Source organism: Gallinula chloropus (genome assembly GCF_964237585.1).
Source record: "Gallinula chloropus genome assembly, chromosome: 1".
Taxonomy (NCBI): domain Eukaryota; kingdom Metazoa; phylum Chordata; class Aves; order Gruiformes; family Rallidae; genus Gallinula; species Gallinula chloropus.
This window is the reverse complement of record NC_140085.1, coordinates 128068139-128083445: the sequence shown is the minus strand read 5'-3', so window position 1 is coordinate 128083445 and position 15307 is coordinate 128068139. Positions and strand designations below refer to the sequence as shown.

Here is a 15307-nt window from a genome sequence, read left to right as displayed (position 1 = left end):
GTCTTGATGACTACTTCAAACATAGTGATTAAGTGCTTCAAATAAATGTAAAGGCTGTGGAGCCAGACAATAGCAATCTTCTCGTGCTTCAGTGGCAGCTCGAGGGGCTGGAGGTTTGTGTCATCTCTCTCATGTTACCAGAAGCTGATATGCCAAATAAGGAGTGGATAATATGCAGGCATTTTAGGCTTTTCTGGTCTAGATGACTTGTGAAACTGACTGTAGTGAAATGTGGATGTGTAGCTGAATGAAGAAAAGCAAATAATTTTTGTAGATGAACATAAGTCTTCTCGTCCAAATGTGCGTTCTGTGGCATGTGCCTCTCCTCGTACGGAGTGAAGCAGCATTGGGATCGCACCTGGCAAAGGAACTGAATGAATGGGTGTTTAGAGCTGATGTTCCTTTTGAATATTTGCTTAGAGGTTTGAGGATTCATGGGAAGGCTTTTATGACTACAACAGATATTACTGATTAATAAATTAAAAAAAAAGTCTTGAGTATTCTAGAATATATGGTGACTGTAAGATAATGTCCGTATCACGTCTTTAATGTAATATGATTTCAGCCTAGAGAGGAAAAGGCTGTGGAGGGACCTCATTGCAGCCTTCCAGTACCTAAAGGGAACATATAAACAGGAGGAGAATCAACTTTTCAGAAGCATAGACAATGGCAGGACAAGGGGGAATGGATTGATGCTAAAGGAGGGAAAGTTTAGATTAGATATTAGGGGAAGCTCTTTACAGAGAGAGTGGTGAGATGCTGGAATGGGCTGCCCAGAGAGCTGGTGGATGCCCCATCCCTGGAGGTGTTCAAGGCCAGGTTGGATGGGGCCCTGGGCAGCCTTGTGTAGATCCAGGCCTGGAGGTTGGTGTCCTTGCCTGTGGCAGGGGATTGGAACTCTATGATCCTTGGGGTCCTTTCCAACCCAGATCATTCTATAATTCTATGATTTGCACTATCACAGCTGTAAATTGATAGCTTTTTTTGTTAGATGTGCCAAACTACCAGACTAATATGATGAAAAAGCCAAGTGGATATCTGACCCAGGGATGGAGATTTGAAACCAAAATATTTGTTAGTGTTGTTCTAATTTTGGTCCTCGGTTAATTAAGTTGTTGTTGAAAGGAATATCTTTACTGAGATGATGTAAGAACATTTTGTGATCTTATCAGATGTTACAAAACTAACTGTAGCATGTTGTTTCCTGATTATAGATGTGGATTTCAAAGAACTTATTTCTTTCATTGAGAGGCTTTTAATTGCTTTTATAAAACACTTACATATAGATTTTTAAGTCCTAGTGATGTACTAGTGATGAACCTTGGGTAAAATTTAAATATCAGCTTTTTAAAAGACCAAACCAGTTCTATTAACTTCAGCATGAATGACCTTGAGTATTATGCAATCATGGTGATAGAGGTTTTGAAGCATAGTTGTAATATCTTAACATACAGTTTAGATATATCTACAGAGAAATTCCTGAATAAACAAAAATAAATTTACCTGGGTTTTGAACTTGTAAAATGAAGAAACCTCTTCTTGATGCACTTGTTTGATACTTCAGGAAATATTTTTTCATATCAGATTTCACAATCCTTTATTTTTGTTATGGTATAGGTTGAGGAAGCTTAACAATTTATTAATAAGCAAACAAAAAATCTGATGTAGTTTTGCCACAAGTAGCCAGAGACATGATTTACCCCATTATTCACCTTAATCTGCTAATTTTCAGTAGTTTATGTAGTCATTGGCATATTTATGGTTTATTTATGCTACCGTTTTGCACTAGAAGCGTATGTTTTATGTGGGTTTTTTGTGACTCCAGGTTAGCTGCAGCATTAAAATTTGAGTTCCCAGTCTATTCCTTAATGTCAGCATGCCAAAATATACAAAAAGCTCCTAATCTTAACAGTAGTTTTTTTAAACTTTTAAATTAGATTAAGGTGGTGTTGTAGTTTAACCTGGCAAGCAGGTGAAACAACCACAGAGCTGTTTGCTTACTCTTCCGTTCTCAGTGGGATTGGGGGAGAGAATTGAAAATGGAAAAAAACCACCCCACTGAAACATCTGAAAACCATGGGTTGAGATAAAGGCAGTTTAATAGGACAGAAAAGGAAGATAATAATAGACTGTACAAAACAAGTGATGAACAATTCCTTACCACCAGAAATCAGTGCTCAACAAGACCCCAAACTCCTGTTAGATATGTGACATCATATGGTATGGAATATCTCTTGGGCCAGTTTGGGTCAGCTGCCCTGGCTGTGTCCCCTCCCAGCTTCTTGGTCACCCCCCACCTTCTCATTTGCAGGGCAGTGTGAGAAGCAGAAAAGTCCTTGATTGCTTGGCAACTACTAAAAACATCAGTCTGTTATCAACATGATTCTCATCCTAAATCCAAAACACAGCACTAACCAGGACAGGTGGCTCTGTAAATAGATAGAACTTAGGTTTGGTGTAGTAAGAAAACAAATTAACCCTGCCTACTGTACAGTGTGGCTCCTTTCCTATCGATCCAGCCAGTGAAATTCTGGCCTGCATGAACTTCCTAGTTCTTTATAGGTCCCTTGGGAAGCAACTTCCTCTTGCCACTCCTGAGAAGATGCTCCCTGCTGCAGACAAGCCCTGTTCTCTCAGTTCTTTAATACATTTTCACAGTCATGCTGTTGGCACTTTGCCACCTGTACTGCACTCCTTGACTGGACTGCACTGCCTAACAGATTTTACAAATGATTGCTTGATTGCTCTCAGGAAAGGTGATTTTTTTCCTTCCTTCCTTTCTGGGTTCCTGAGGCTGATGTGAGCATCAGTGAGGTTAGGCAAGACAGCTGTCCTTCCTTCGTGCTACTTGGCTGTGTGTTCTGAATAAAGCTGGCGTTAGCCACAGGCTGAACTGTGAAGAAAAAAGCTTTGCATGTCAGACTGTGCAAACATAAAGCACTAGCTATGTCCCAGTGTGAGTTTGTAAGTTAGTATATGTGCATGTCTTGCATGGAGTAACAAGGGAAGGAATAAAGGGAACCTAACACAGTTACATGGTTAATGTTCTAGCTGTGAACTGTAGCGATTCCAAATAATGGGCAGATGACTGGTGTGATAGGGATCAGCAACTTTCAGGTCTTCAAAATTAATGGGCAACTCCCTGGTTCCAAAGAAGTAGCCCTCTTTGAGCCCAGCTTTGAGAGGGCTCTATAGCCAAAGTGCACTGCAAGTAGGATATCAAACGTGTGGCAGAATTGCATGAAGGACATTATCACTAATGTGATGAAAGAAAAGAGTTGTAACAAAACTTTATAGTAGAGAAGGTCAGAGCTTGTAAAATATCTGTGCGAGGTTTGCACAATATGCTACTCACTCATATCTAAAATTCATATTTTAATTAATTCTGACCAAACTTCTATACTGTTGTTTAGCACTGTTTCCTGGAAAAGGCTAAAAATTTCCATTTATCTACTTAGACCCAATAGAGAAATCAGTACAATTTGGGGATTAATAATTGGTTTTCCTCTGTTTTTGTACATTCAGACTATGCTAACAAGGTTGTGTTACCATGGAGATGTTTTCTCCTCTCAGGGCTTTGGTGTTAGATTCTGAAGGAAAATACTAGTGAAGCACATATAGGGAAAAAGGAAAGGTATCTTCCATGTTTTGAAAAAAAGAAATCTGTAGATGACATTGTGACCATTTACAGTGATTTCATGTGTGAAATGGGCCATTCTAGAATTACTACATTTGGCAGACTAACAAGAATTCAATGCTTGAAACCAAAGAGCTTGTCCAATGAATCGTAGCGTATTGTGATAAAAAATTAAACATCAGAAGGACAACAGATTTGAAGGTCATAGGCTTAGATTTCTGCTTTTGATGACTCACTGAAGATAGCAAAAAAATAACTGATGTTCTCTCTTCTTTTTGTCTGTGCTGTTTTATTGTAGATTTGTGTCCTGCGTAGTTGTATTCATTTGCTAATACTATAGTAAATCATCCATTATTCTGGTACTTTACCACTTTATTCTAGCTGGCTGGTGATTCTGTATGAAGTGTTTAAAACATCACAAGCTCTTGATTTTCAGTGCTTGATAAATCCTGTTGTTAACACCTTAATTTGTCTGTATCTGCATCCAGAGTTCAAATAAAAGGGGAAAAAAAGCAAGGAAGCAGATGAATTGTATGTATTGTGTTGGTGACCATAGACTGTCAGGCAGATTGTACTGTTAGTGGTGGTGAAGGTGTGAATTTATTACAGATAATCAGAGTTACAGATTTCCTTTTAAAGAAGTTTTGACTGAATTTTAGTTTTGAGATGCTTAGGAGGGAGCTGGGGGTGTGTGTGTGTGTGAATTTTATGAAAAACAAAACAAACTAAAAAAAACCCCAAACTGTAAATCACAGCCAGATAAAAGAATAAGACAACAGTATTTGCAACTTGTGAGTTTTTATTTAGACACTTGGGTTGATACGGATCTTCAGAAACAGGACTTCCATAATACTGTATGATGGCAGGTATGTGTAAGCAGCTTACTAATAACCTCCTCTGACTTTACCATGAGACAAGCTGTCACTTCTTTCATTACACAGATTTTTTCTGAAGCCCCTTTTATAGGAGAGGAAACAAGCTCTTTGGGCTCTTCAGCCTGAAGAACAGAAGGCTTGGGTGGCTGTGGGTATTGTCCATGTGTGTAAATACCTAATGGGAGAGAATGAAGGTGAGATCGCCTGGCTCTCTTCAGTACTGCTTAATAATAGGACACAAGGCAATGGATGCAGAATAAAATACAAGAAGTTCCATCTGAACATAAGAAAGTTTTTTATAGTGAGGGTGTTCAAACACCATAAAATAATTCCTCAGGGTGGCTATAGCATCTCTGTGGAGATGCTAAAAACCCAACTGGATGTGGTCTTAGACAGCCTGGTCTAGCTCACCCTGCTTGAGTGATAATTTCAAGAGATCACTTCCAACCTAAGTGATTCTCTGATTTTGAATTTCTTTAGAAAGCTGGCTTGCAGCCCTGGGTGCTCTGGGAGGCAAGGGGCTGCTGTTGCCCTTACGAACGTGGTGTAGAAGAGTGGACTAAAGTGTTGGGAAAAAGAGTGGCACAGAAAAAAGAATAAAAGCATCTACAAAACAGGGAGAATGGCAACAGAAATTAAAGCAGGAAGGGAAGTTATTTCAAACCAGGAGGAAGATTTGAAAGGATAGGGGAGGGAAGCATAAAAAGTAGAGGGAGTTGTTGGCAAACTTGCTGACACCTACAGCATTTGGTCCTTCAGATGATATGGGAAACGCTTCACAGTGGGGAGCGTACTTGTGACATAGTCCACATCCTGGCAGCTTCTGCTCTCTGCCTGTACAGGAGAAATGGTAGCCTTTTGTCCTACTTGTTTCAGGTCATGATGGCTACCTTGGGTTTCACACATTTGATCATAGAATCGTAGAATGGTTGGGGCTGGAAGGGACCTTAAAGATCGTCAAGTTCCATCCCCCTGCCATGGGCAGGGACACCTCTCACTTGACCAGGTTGCTCAAAACCTCATCCAACCTGGCTTTGAACACTGCAAGAGAGGGGGCATCCACCGCTTCCCTGGGCAGCCTGTTCCGGGGCCTCACCACCCTCGGAAGTGGATGCATGTCTACAGTAGGTTCCAGTTTTTGCTTCTTGTCAGAAGTGCCAAAGTGAGGATTATTGGGAGATAAATTTCAAAACCATACTGCAGGTTTAGATTTGGAAATAAAAATGCTACTGTAGAGACAGTGATGGAATGGCGAGAGAGCATTCTGTATTTAAGGAATAGAGTAGACACTGGAATTATGCTGGTATTTTTGGGCTAGGTTGCTTTTCTCTATAGAATCAAGTCAATATTTAGCCTGATTTCTTTTTACCACACAAACTTAAGACACCAAATGTTTGCTTAATTACAAAGGAAGCTCTTTGCTTTCTTGTATGAAAACTCATCGTGTGAGGGAACTAGTCCAATCTGACAATGCTGATGACCTTCATGAAGTCAAATTACATGTCTTTTTTCATTCCTAAATGTATTTGCATGAAAAGGACTCTCCATGAAGGATACCCTTTTCTTCATTCACAGAAAAAGTCCAGAGAGTTGGTTTCCTCTGAGGCAAATATGGATTGAATGACTTAGGTTCTCATCACAGATGAAGCAAATGGCAAAGGAGGTAGCAAAGACTTCTTGGAGTGTCGTGCAATCATTACAGGCAAAACAAAGCTTGGCACAGGAATGGATCTTAAGTGTTGCTTCTGTGTATGAGATTTGCCTGGTTTGGTGAGAAGTCAAAAGCTTGTCTGACTGCTTCCATAACACCAAATTGATGATGCCCTGAATTATCTCGCTGCCTTGTCCACCACTTTTCCATCTTTTGCTTTGGAGTTCCACTGCTGATTACTTAGTACTGTGTTTTGCTCACTGTAATAGCAGTATCTCTTTCTACCATCCTGGGCTCACAATTAACTTGATTGACCTTGATTCATATGAAGTAGATGGTGTTGAAGAACATGTATCTCCTTGATATAGAGGAGAGAAGGGTGATCATAACTTGTTATCATAAGTCTTGCAGAAGAAGCAGCAGAGTTCAGAGAGTAAAGAAGGATTTTCATTTCCAGTGAGAGTTAATAAAGGGGAGCATGTGCAAGGACAGACATGTTATCAAAGGGGATTAGTTCTCATTCACTCTGAAGGAGCTCATCTTCAGTGGATAACAGACTGTGGCTTCTTAGGTTACTGCCTGTTGGCTGAAGCAACTCTTGGCTATTTCCTGAATTCCTGGGAGTGTGATGTGGTGGATGTTCTAAACTGGTCCTGTCTTTTAGCAGTGTAAAAGAATGTGTTTTAAAATACCCAGTACTAGAGACATGAGCTACTTCCCAAACTTGTAACTGACAAACAACATTTGAGGGATTTCTGTTGTCACTTGTGACGGCTGCAGTAGGGCAAAACCACAAAGGGACAAGAACTAACGTTCCTGTGCTGACCATGTTGAAAATGTCAGTCTCACTGGAAAAACGTCACAGTGACCTGTGATGACTGAGGCTGAAATAGGAGGTGAAGTAGCAGCATGGTGTTTTGGAGGAAGTCAGGTGGACAGCAGTGGTGTCTTAAGCTTTGATGTAGCTTGAAGATGTAGGGTTAAGTTTTCTAGCCTGCTTAAGCTGATGTTAACATAGAGCTACTGCCTAAGGAGTTTTTGTTGTAATGTGGACTTGTCAAAGTTTCAGAGGCTGGGGTCAGCCCCACAGGCACTGAGCTTAGACAGTTCTGCTGAGCTGGTCTGATGGGTTGCTGCTGCTGAAAGGGGTCGCTTGTTTTGCTTTTTCCTTATGTAGGCTTTCTGGTTGTTTCTCTTGGGCTAGCTTTAGCCAGTTAGGCTTTTGTTGATTTAATGTGAGAGAGAGGTTGGTTTGGCTTTTTTTTTTTTATCAGTCTGGCTGCTGTTTCACCATTGCAGGGAGTTAGAGTTGTTGACACAGACATCTGATTAGCACTGATGTTTGATAGTGAAGTGGCAGTGCTTAACCAGCAGTGAAAGCAGGGCAAGAGGGAGAGGAATGACAGCACCCTCTGGTAATGTTGAAACCATAACTTTTGTGTGTTATTCTTCCTTTCATCCTGTGTGGCAGTAATTCTGTGGCTCTAAATAACAGTTGCTATCTCACATGTGATGAATATCTGAAGCAGAGACCTGTATTGTTTAAGAGCAATGTTTTTATGAAGCTGAGGGTTGTGTCATGTGGCCTGAGGTACTCTTCTGGAGTACTGTAGTAGGACAGTTAACAGGGCTTTCTGGGCGCATTCCCTGGAGCTTCATTTTGGAAGGAAGGTTGGATTGCTCTCTGAGGAACCTAGGCACAAACTAACATCTGTATGAAGCAGGTGACAAGGAAATGTAGATCCAGGCATGAACTAAGTGACCTGAAATTACAGATCTGCCTGAAGGTAAGGAATATTAATTTCAGCTTTATTTATATGGCAGTTTTTCTGTGTATTGGACTGTAGGGTTATAAGCAATACTTTTGAGCTCAGTGTAATATATTGCTTTCTTTCCCTTTGTTGTAGTGTCCCACTTCGTTTTAGCCTATGCTTCTGTTGTTTCAGATGAGGTTGGAGTATTAAGTTTAAAAAATTCAAAAGTAATTTAGGTTTAAGTATTTTAACTCCTTTCTCATTTTTGCTTTCAGGTACATGCAGAGTTTCCTTGAGCTTTTAGAATATGAAAATAAAAGTCCTGAGGATCCTCACGTTCTGGATGAGTGAGTAATTAGTTTTCTTGTGGCAGTTCACTTAAAAATAATCTGTCTATCTCAAAACCCAAGTGCTTTTGTATTATAGGAAAACACTGATACTCTTTGTAAGGTAGAATTCATGCAGCAATGGACAAAATTGTGATCTGGAGCAGAATATAGGATTTGAAGTGCTTTAGGACAATACATTTTTCATTTGTACAGTCTGATAATTTAAGAAATGGCATGAAGTGCTTCCTCCAAGGCTGTATTGAGAAGACAACATGTGAGAATATACTTGTGTATCAAATATTTATGGCTAAAATGTCATAAATAGAGCTTAGTACTTTCTATAAAATATATTAACACATTAATACTGTGAAGTTTTTCATTTTGAAAACATTCAGTGTGTCACTTGTTTTTGTCTAAAAGCTTTTTTAGTGGACTTCAAGTATTGGTGTTCACCTGCCTCATTGAATAGTGTTACATTTTGAGAAGGAATGTTTCCTTGAAATTTACATGCATAAAACAGAATAAAAGTACATGTTACTGACAACAGGTGTAATGGTGTGCATCAGAGACAATAAACCCACCTCAACACTAAGGTCTGTAGTTACTCTGTGCTGTATAGCAGTCAGCATTACTACTTGCAGGTTTTTTGTTCTGTTGATCAGTTTTCTCAGGGTAGCAGTGGCTTATAGGAAGTGTTTCATAAAACACTTCACCTTGAAGTCCTGAAGTCCAGCTCTGCAAGATGTGACTTGTGCTGTGCAAAAATGGTGATTTCTCTTCAGTTGGATCCAGATACAATAACTGCCATGTTATATTAGGTTAAGTAAGGGTGCATTTTAGATGTTACACTTTTGGTTGTGGGCATGTCATCTGAGATTTTTACACTTCACTTGTTAAGTGTCAAGTAATACCTGAGGAGGAACTGGAGTGCACAAGTACCAAACTGTAGAAGGAGCCGTAAGGATTATAGGCTGACTGAATTGTAGTGCTATTGAGCAAGGACAAAGTAACTATTTTCTCAGTGGGAGTCCTAAGCTGGCATACTGTCTTCAGTTCTGGGTACTACTTATTAAGAAATTAAAATGCATGTGGACAGTATTGATGTGAAAGGAGTAAGAAGTAGAGACTTGGGTAGTTCCACCTCTGAATAATGTTGAAGGTATTTGTTTAGACTGGTGAAGAGCTGAGATTGAAGTGCAAGACACTGGAAGTCTGAGTTGGCAAGAAAAAAAAGTTACTGTAATACATGATGTTCGGTTGCTTTAAGTGAGGAAGTGGAGAATTGGAAAAAAAGCTGATTTTTATTAAACTTGAAACTATAGACAGGGCAAAAAGTACTAGTTCTAATATTAGTGAGAACAGACTGAAAAAGACCATTTCAGAAGGCTATAGAAGCATCTAGTTTCTTTAACTTTTAAAGAATAGGTTAGATGGCTTTCAGTGATGTTCTAGGCATACCTGTTCTGCAATGAATAAATTAGGTTAATTTTTTTACCACCTCTAGCTGTTATATTTTGTGATTCTGTATTTATACCTTTAGAGATGGCATAAGCTGTGCTAGACATCCAGTGTATAGGTGGTGGCAAGGCGGTTATGTAGCATCCGGTACCATCTTAGATGTTCTGTATTTAGGTAACTGATTTTCAGCGTTTTATGGCCTTCAGAGCTTTGATGCAGATTATGTATTTATAAAGAGGTTAATGAAGGGTTTTCTTGGGGATCTGTTTTTAGAACCTGTTCATAATCAGTAAGTGAGTTAGCGGGTTCTGCCTTAGGGATGACATGCTTCTTGATATTGTTTCATGGCAATTGGAAATACTGTTTGAGATGCTCTATATTAGTATGATGAACCAAATATAACCGTCAATCTTTTGAAATATCTCAATAACTGTATTATATGTAATTAAGTACATATAATAAGGGTGTTGGGAATTTTTTTGCTACTTGCTAAGTTGAAGTCCAGCTTGGGACTTTGACAGTAAGAGTTGCCTTTTACGCTGAGTTTGTCCTGTGAAAAGACATGAAAGATCCATTATCTGATTAAAGACCAAATTTATTCTTGACAGTACTGGATAGGCTAAATAAGATTAGAAAGTCAGGTCTGCTTACCTGCTCTTTGTATGTCATCTGTTCCTGACTTTCTGAAGGCTATGACACTTGCCTGGATATTAAGCTGTAATTAGCTATTACTTTAATATTTTTTGCAAACCATGTCTTTCAAAAATACTCTTAACTACATCCACAATTATCTTGTAATAACCCACAGATAAATCTAACAATTTTTTCAACTCCTGTGCCTGTCTAGCCTTATCCTGTTTTTATGCCTTATAGTCAGAGGAGAAATATCTGGAACTCCGGTAGCTAAAGAACTGCAGCTCAGTGGAAGAAAAACCATAGGAGTTCTTTTCTCTTGTAATTGCATGTATCATTTAATACAGAATTTGAACCATTGTCTGTGACTTCTTGGGTAGTGTCCTTAGGGTTGCATGAATAGGATTAGTACTTCTCTTCAACCAGATGGGCTTGCTTACAGGAGGACCTGTGGAAGTTTGCTCTGTAAGGTATGCTTGGTCCTTTGAACAACAGCCTTTCTTGTCCTAGCAGAATCTGCAGTTTGTCTCTGAGTACTTTGCATATAGTGGCATATGGAGAGGGGTTGGAACATGCTTTACCTCTTGGTTCCACTCAGCTGTCATGTTCCTGCATTGAACACATTGCAGAAGCATGCATATTACATAATATATACAGCATATTACAAAAGACCCAGTTGTGCATCCTTTAGTGATGGTAGTGCCTATCCTTGCCAGTGCCCTGTGTGGTATTAATCATTTCATGATGGTCCCTATGTCTTTTTCCTTTAGCTTAATTAGCGTCACAAAACGCGAGGCTTTCCTGGATGGAAGTAATTCTGCCCCAGTACCACCAGTGTGGTGTCTGCTTCTATCAAGCAGAGGACAAGAGGACGTACAGAGCAGTTGGTTTTTAGAAACTGAATGGGTGCTTTGCTTGTTCTGTCAGCTGAGGCCAACTTCAGTTTCTGTTATGGCTAATCAAGGTCACAGGAGCGCAGGAGAGAAGAGAAGAGTAGCCAAAATAATCTAAAAACGAGTTTTGATACGCACAGATGTGCTGTACCAAGGCTGGCAGTAGTTCTTCAGCTAACGCTTTCTAAAGGGGTGGAATGACTTGACCAGTTCAACATAAAACCACCCCCTGAGAATCTCTGGTGTTGTATCTCTGCCTGTCTGGGGAGCCTACTCTGGTATTCTCAGAATTTGGCCTTTCTGAGGAAACCGCTTTATTGGTGTGATTCTAGATGTTACCCATGTACTGACACAGCTGTGTCTGAAACCATGAAAGGAATTGGGATATGGGTTTAGTGGGAAAGCAGCACCCTTTCAGCACTGGAACAGGTTCCCCAGGGAAGTGGTCCCAGCACTGAGCTTGACTGAGTTCAAGAAGCGTCTGGACAATGCTCTCAGTCCCACGCTCTGACTTGTCTGGCCCTGTGCGGAGCCAGAAGGTGGACTCAGTGTTCCTCAGGAGTCCCAACTCAGGAGATTCTATGGTTCTATGACTTTTGTGAATGCTGGATAAAATCCTTTAAAGGGTATTTTTTTTGCTCAACATTTCTGTGATGAAGAGGTTTCAGAGATGCTTTAGTTTATTATGTTCTATTAGTTAGCAGACCTTGTAAAGACCACAGCACGGCCAGCTTACCGTTGCTGTCAGCAATGGGCATACACCGAAAGGTCAGTCTACTCTTGCATTTTTGATAACACAGATGCCTTTCCTCGAGCTGCAGAGCAGTCAGGTGGAAGTCTTTCCACGGTGTTGTCAGACGGTGTGATTGCAGAAGTATTAAGATAAGGTGTCCACGTTTGGTAGAGGGTGTAAGCTGGCAGAAGTGTTAGAAATTCCTGTGGTGGTGTTGTGCATCTAGATAAACATGCAGAGGCAAAAGTTGTTTCTCAAAAATGGGTCTGTAAAACATGCTGTTCACATGTATTTTCAAAGAGCACTTAATCCACCCCCTGTACCCCGTGAGTTTCTTTGCTGATTTCTCTCCATGACTCTCTCATGGGAGGGTTGTGTGAGGGAGTGTCCTGGAACCCAGAGCAATTGAAGCAGTAAGGTGCCAGTATGTTAGAGATAACAGCACACACTGGAAGCTTAGTGCTGCAGAAAGGAAAATGACTTCTTGTTTACTAAGATTAAAGTAACAATTCAGCAGTTTGAAATAAGTAAACATTTTAGTAGATTTGATTAAGAAAAATTACTGGAAAGTAACAAAATTACACTGAAATGCTACATCAGTTAGTTCTGCACTTTGAAAGTATCTACACTTTCTAGTAGAGAAATCTTGGGAGTGTGAACCTGTACCTGTCTTTCTGGCGACTCTCAGCACTTTAAAACAAGAGCAGCCAATGAAACAAAACAACCCATTGCTTGTCTGTTCCATTTAAAAGGATTGTTTTTCAGTTTACTTGTGATCTTGTTTTTAATCTTTCAGATAATACTATCTGTAAAATAGCAACGTTTTTCTTTGCCTTTATATTGACTTTCTTACAACTTTTTTTTTCTTTGTGATGGATCAAACCAGGCTATTATATTCAGTCATTCAGGAGTTAAATAATGACTTGTGTTGTGACATTCATTTATTATCTTTGCAGCAGTTTATAGGCTTAACTTATTTAATCACAATGGTAGCGACTTAAATATTCCTTTGTTAATACAGAAACCACTGAAGATTGCTTGACTAAAGTGGCTTTGTATTAATAACTTCTCATCTGTCAAGCCAATTGCATTATTTATTCATTGTGGGTTTGAAAACACGGTATGCTGAATTTCGAAAAAAAAACCCCAGTCATTGCTAAATAAAATTTTCAGAGCTATTCTGGAGTATTTCCCCCCAGTTAATTCCATGAGCATTTTAAAAATTCCTTCATCTGGTCTCCCACAGTAAAACTTGGTGTCTTTCAAGGGTGTGTGGGATGAGGGAGTGGTAAGATTAAGGAAATGTGTTTTGATTTCTGCCCTGATGCTTTGAAATGTGCCTATGTACTTCATGTGTTTCATTCTTTAAAAGCACCTGCTCAATGGAAACACTTGAGTGAGCCCAGTTACGTTTGAAGATAGCAGGGGAGGTTGTTCACATTACTACAATAAAGAAGAATTCCTTTATTGTGTGTATTTCAACCCTGAGCTTCAGCTGGTTTGCAGCAGAGAAACCAGCCTCCTGGCCCTGTGTTCGCCCTCTGACACGCTCTGTGCATTTCTGTGCCTTGGTAGTGGGGTATCAGCAAGCCGCTTGCCCTTGTGAAGTGTCTGGGTGGCATGCTGTGTATATTGTGGATAGTGGAGGTATTTAAAAAACAGCAAAGCTGTCAGCAAATAGCAGTTATTAGAGAGTGCTGGCAGTTGCCTTTCAGATGTGATTCTAAGTGCTGCTTCTCAGCTCTGTTTTTAGCTAGTGCCTTGTTGCTCTGAAGCAGAGAAGCAGCATGAGTACAGCTGGGCACTAATCTTGTCTCTTGTCAGATCTCAGTGGTTACAGATCACACAGAACCAAAGCTTAATATATCAACGTAAGAGCCTACAAACCCTTCTAAGCATTAAAATATTTTAAGCTGCAAGATGGGTAAGAGAACAGTTGTTCAGGACAGTGATAGTATTTGAGTGAGGAATTAGGTAGTTAAAACTTCCCTTTCCTGTGCAGTGTTGAAAGGCTGCCGAACTGTTTGTTAACACACAGGCAAAAACTCGTAGTTAGAGTGGGGGTGATGGAAAAAACCTATTAATAATGCATCCTCTGTTCCCTTGGAGCTGATGATATAGAGGGGGAGAAATAATAATACACTTTTAAAGTGTATCACTTGCTAAGAATGGTATGGCCTACTAGCAAAGGATTGTCTTGGCTGAGTGGTTATGAAAAGGAAGCCTCTGCTTTAACTGCAGGGGGTTAGACTAGAGGACCTTTAAAAGGTCCCTTCCATCCCAAACTTTCCTGATTCCTTCTTTAACTTGTGTATACTCTACTTTCGTTATAAATAATTAATACATTTCTGATCAGTGTTGATTTGCAGTTGTTTGGGGTTTTTTTTAAAGATCTGTAGAATTACAGATACAGGCACAGCTGAACGAGTCTTCCAGCCATGCTTTCTTTTGAAAGCTGCATTGTACTGTTTGTGCTTTTTTAAAACAAGATCATGCAGTCATTGTGGTGGTGATATTCATTTAATATTGGAGAACATAACAGAGTGGAGTAGTAGTGATTTTCTGTGCCTAGGCTTTAGAAAGCTATTGATATTTCGGGTATGTATGAGTTTACGGGGGGGGAGAGGGAACAAAGGGCACTTTGAGGATCACAGGCGTTGAGCTGTCTTGGCAGGAGAAACAAAAATCCTCCAAGCTTCTTTCAAAGCGCTTGTTGGAAACCATGGAGGGGATATCCCAAAGCTTCCCGACCTACCGTCGCATGTGCTCTGCCATCCAGCGGTGTGAGAGGGAACTGACAGAAGTCACACTGATGATAATTACCTATCCTGCCGTTCAAACTTACCGGAATAGGTGCCAGCTAAAGGCAGTGTGTTCCAAAGTTACACTGCAGGGGCTGAGGTGTTGGGAATAGAGTAGCAAGTGTAAAACGTCTCGGGAAATTATGGAGGGCGGTCAGGTTGGGTTTTTTCTGAGTTTCCTTTCCAATCTCCCAGCTGCTGTTGGTTGCAGAGAATGAAAGTTACTGTGGTACATGTGATTGCAATAAAATCAAATCTTTTATTCTCTATTAATGGCAGAGAGAGATGTACATTAAAGGAGTGCTTTAGGGAGTAACAACTTCACTTGAGGCCCTAATTATTTTGCAGATCTGCTGAGCGAGAGGTTGACCAAATACTTATCTTTAATTTAGCTTGTTTATCTGCTGCTATATTTTTATCTTCTCCCTCTGATAATTTTCTGTTGACTGGGAGGGGTTGTAAACAAATAAAATGCTTGTGCTGTGGGGAGTTGAAGACAGAAGTGAGAGATTCAGTTCAATTATACTTTTAACAATCTGTTTC

The 15307-nt window shown here is 40.0% G+C and overlaps 1 protein-coding gene across 1 annotated transcript in view; it reads left to right on the top strand.

Moving 5' to 3' along the window:
• The window catches only part of PDK3 (pyruvate dehydrogenase kinase 3), a 53043-nt gene that overhangs the window by 21332 nt on the left and 16404 nt on the right, over positions 1 to 15307 (top strand). Inside the window, exon 3 of the mRNA XM_084274817.1 lies at positions 8193 to 8264. Coding sequence (XP_084130943.1) covers positions 8193 to 8264 — 72 coding nt within the window. The remainder of the gene's footprint in view (positions 1 to 8192; positions 8265 to 15307) is intronic.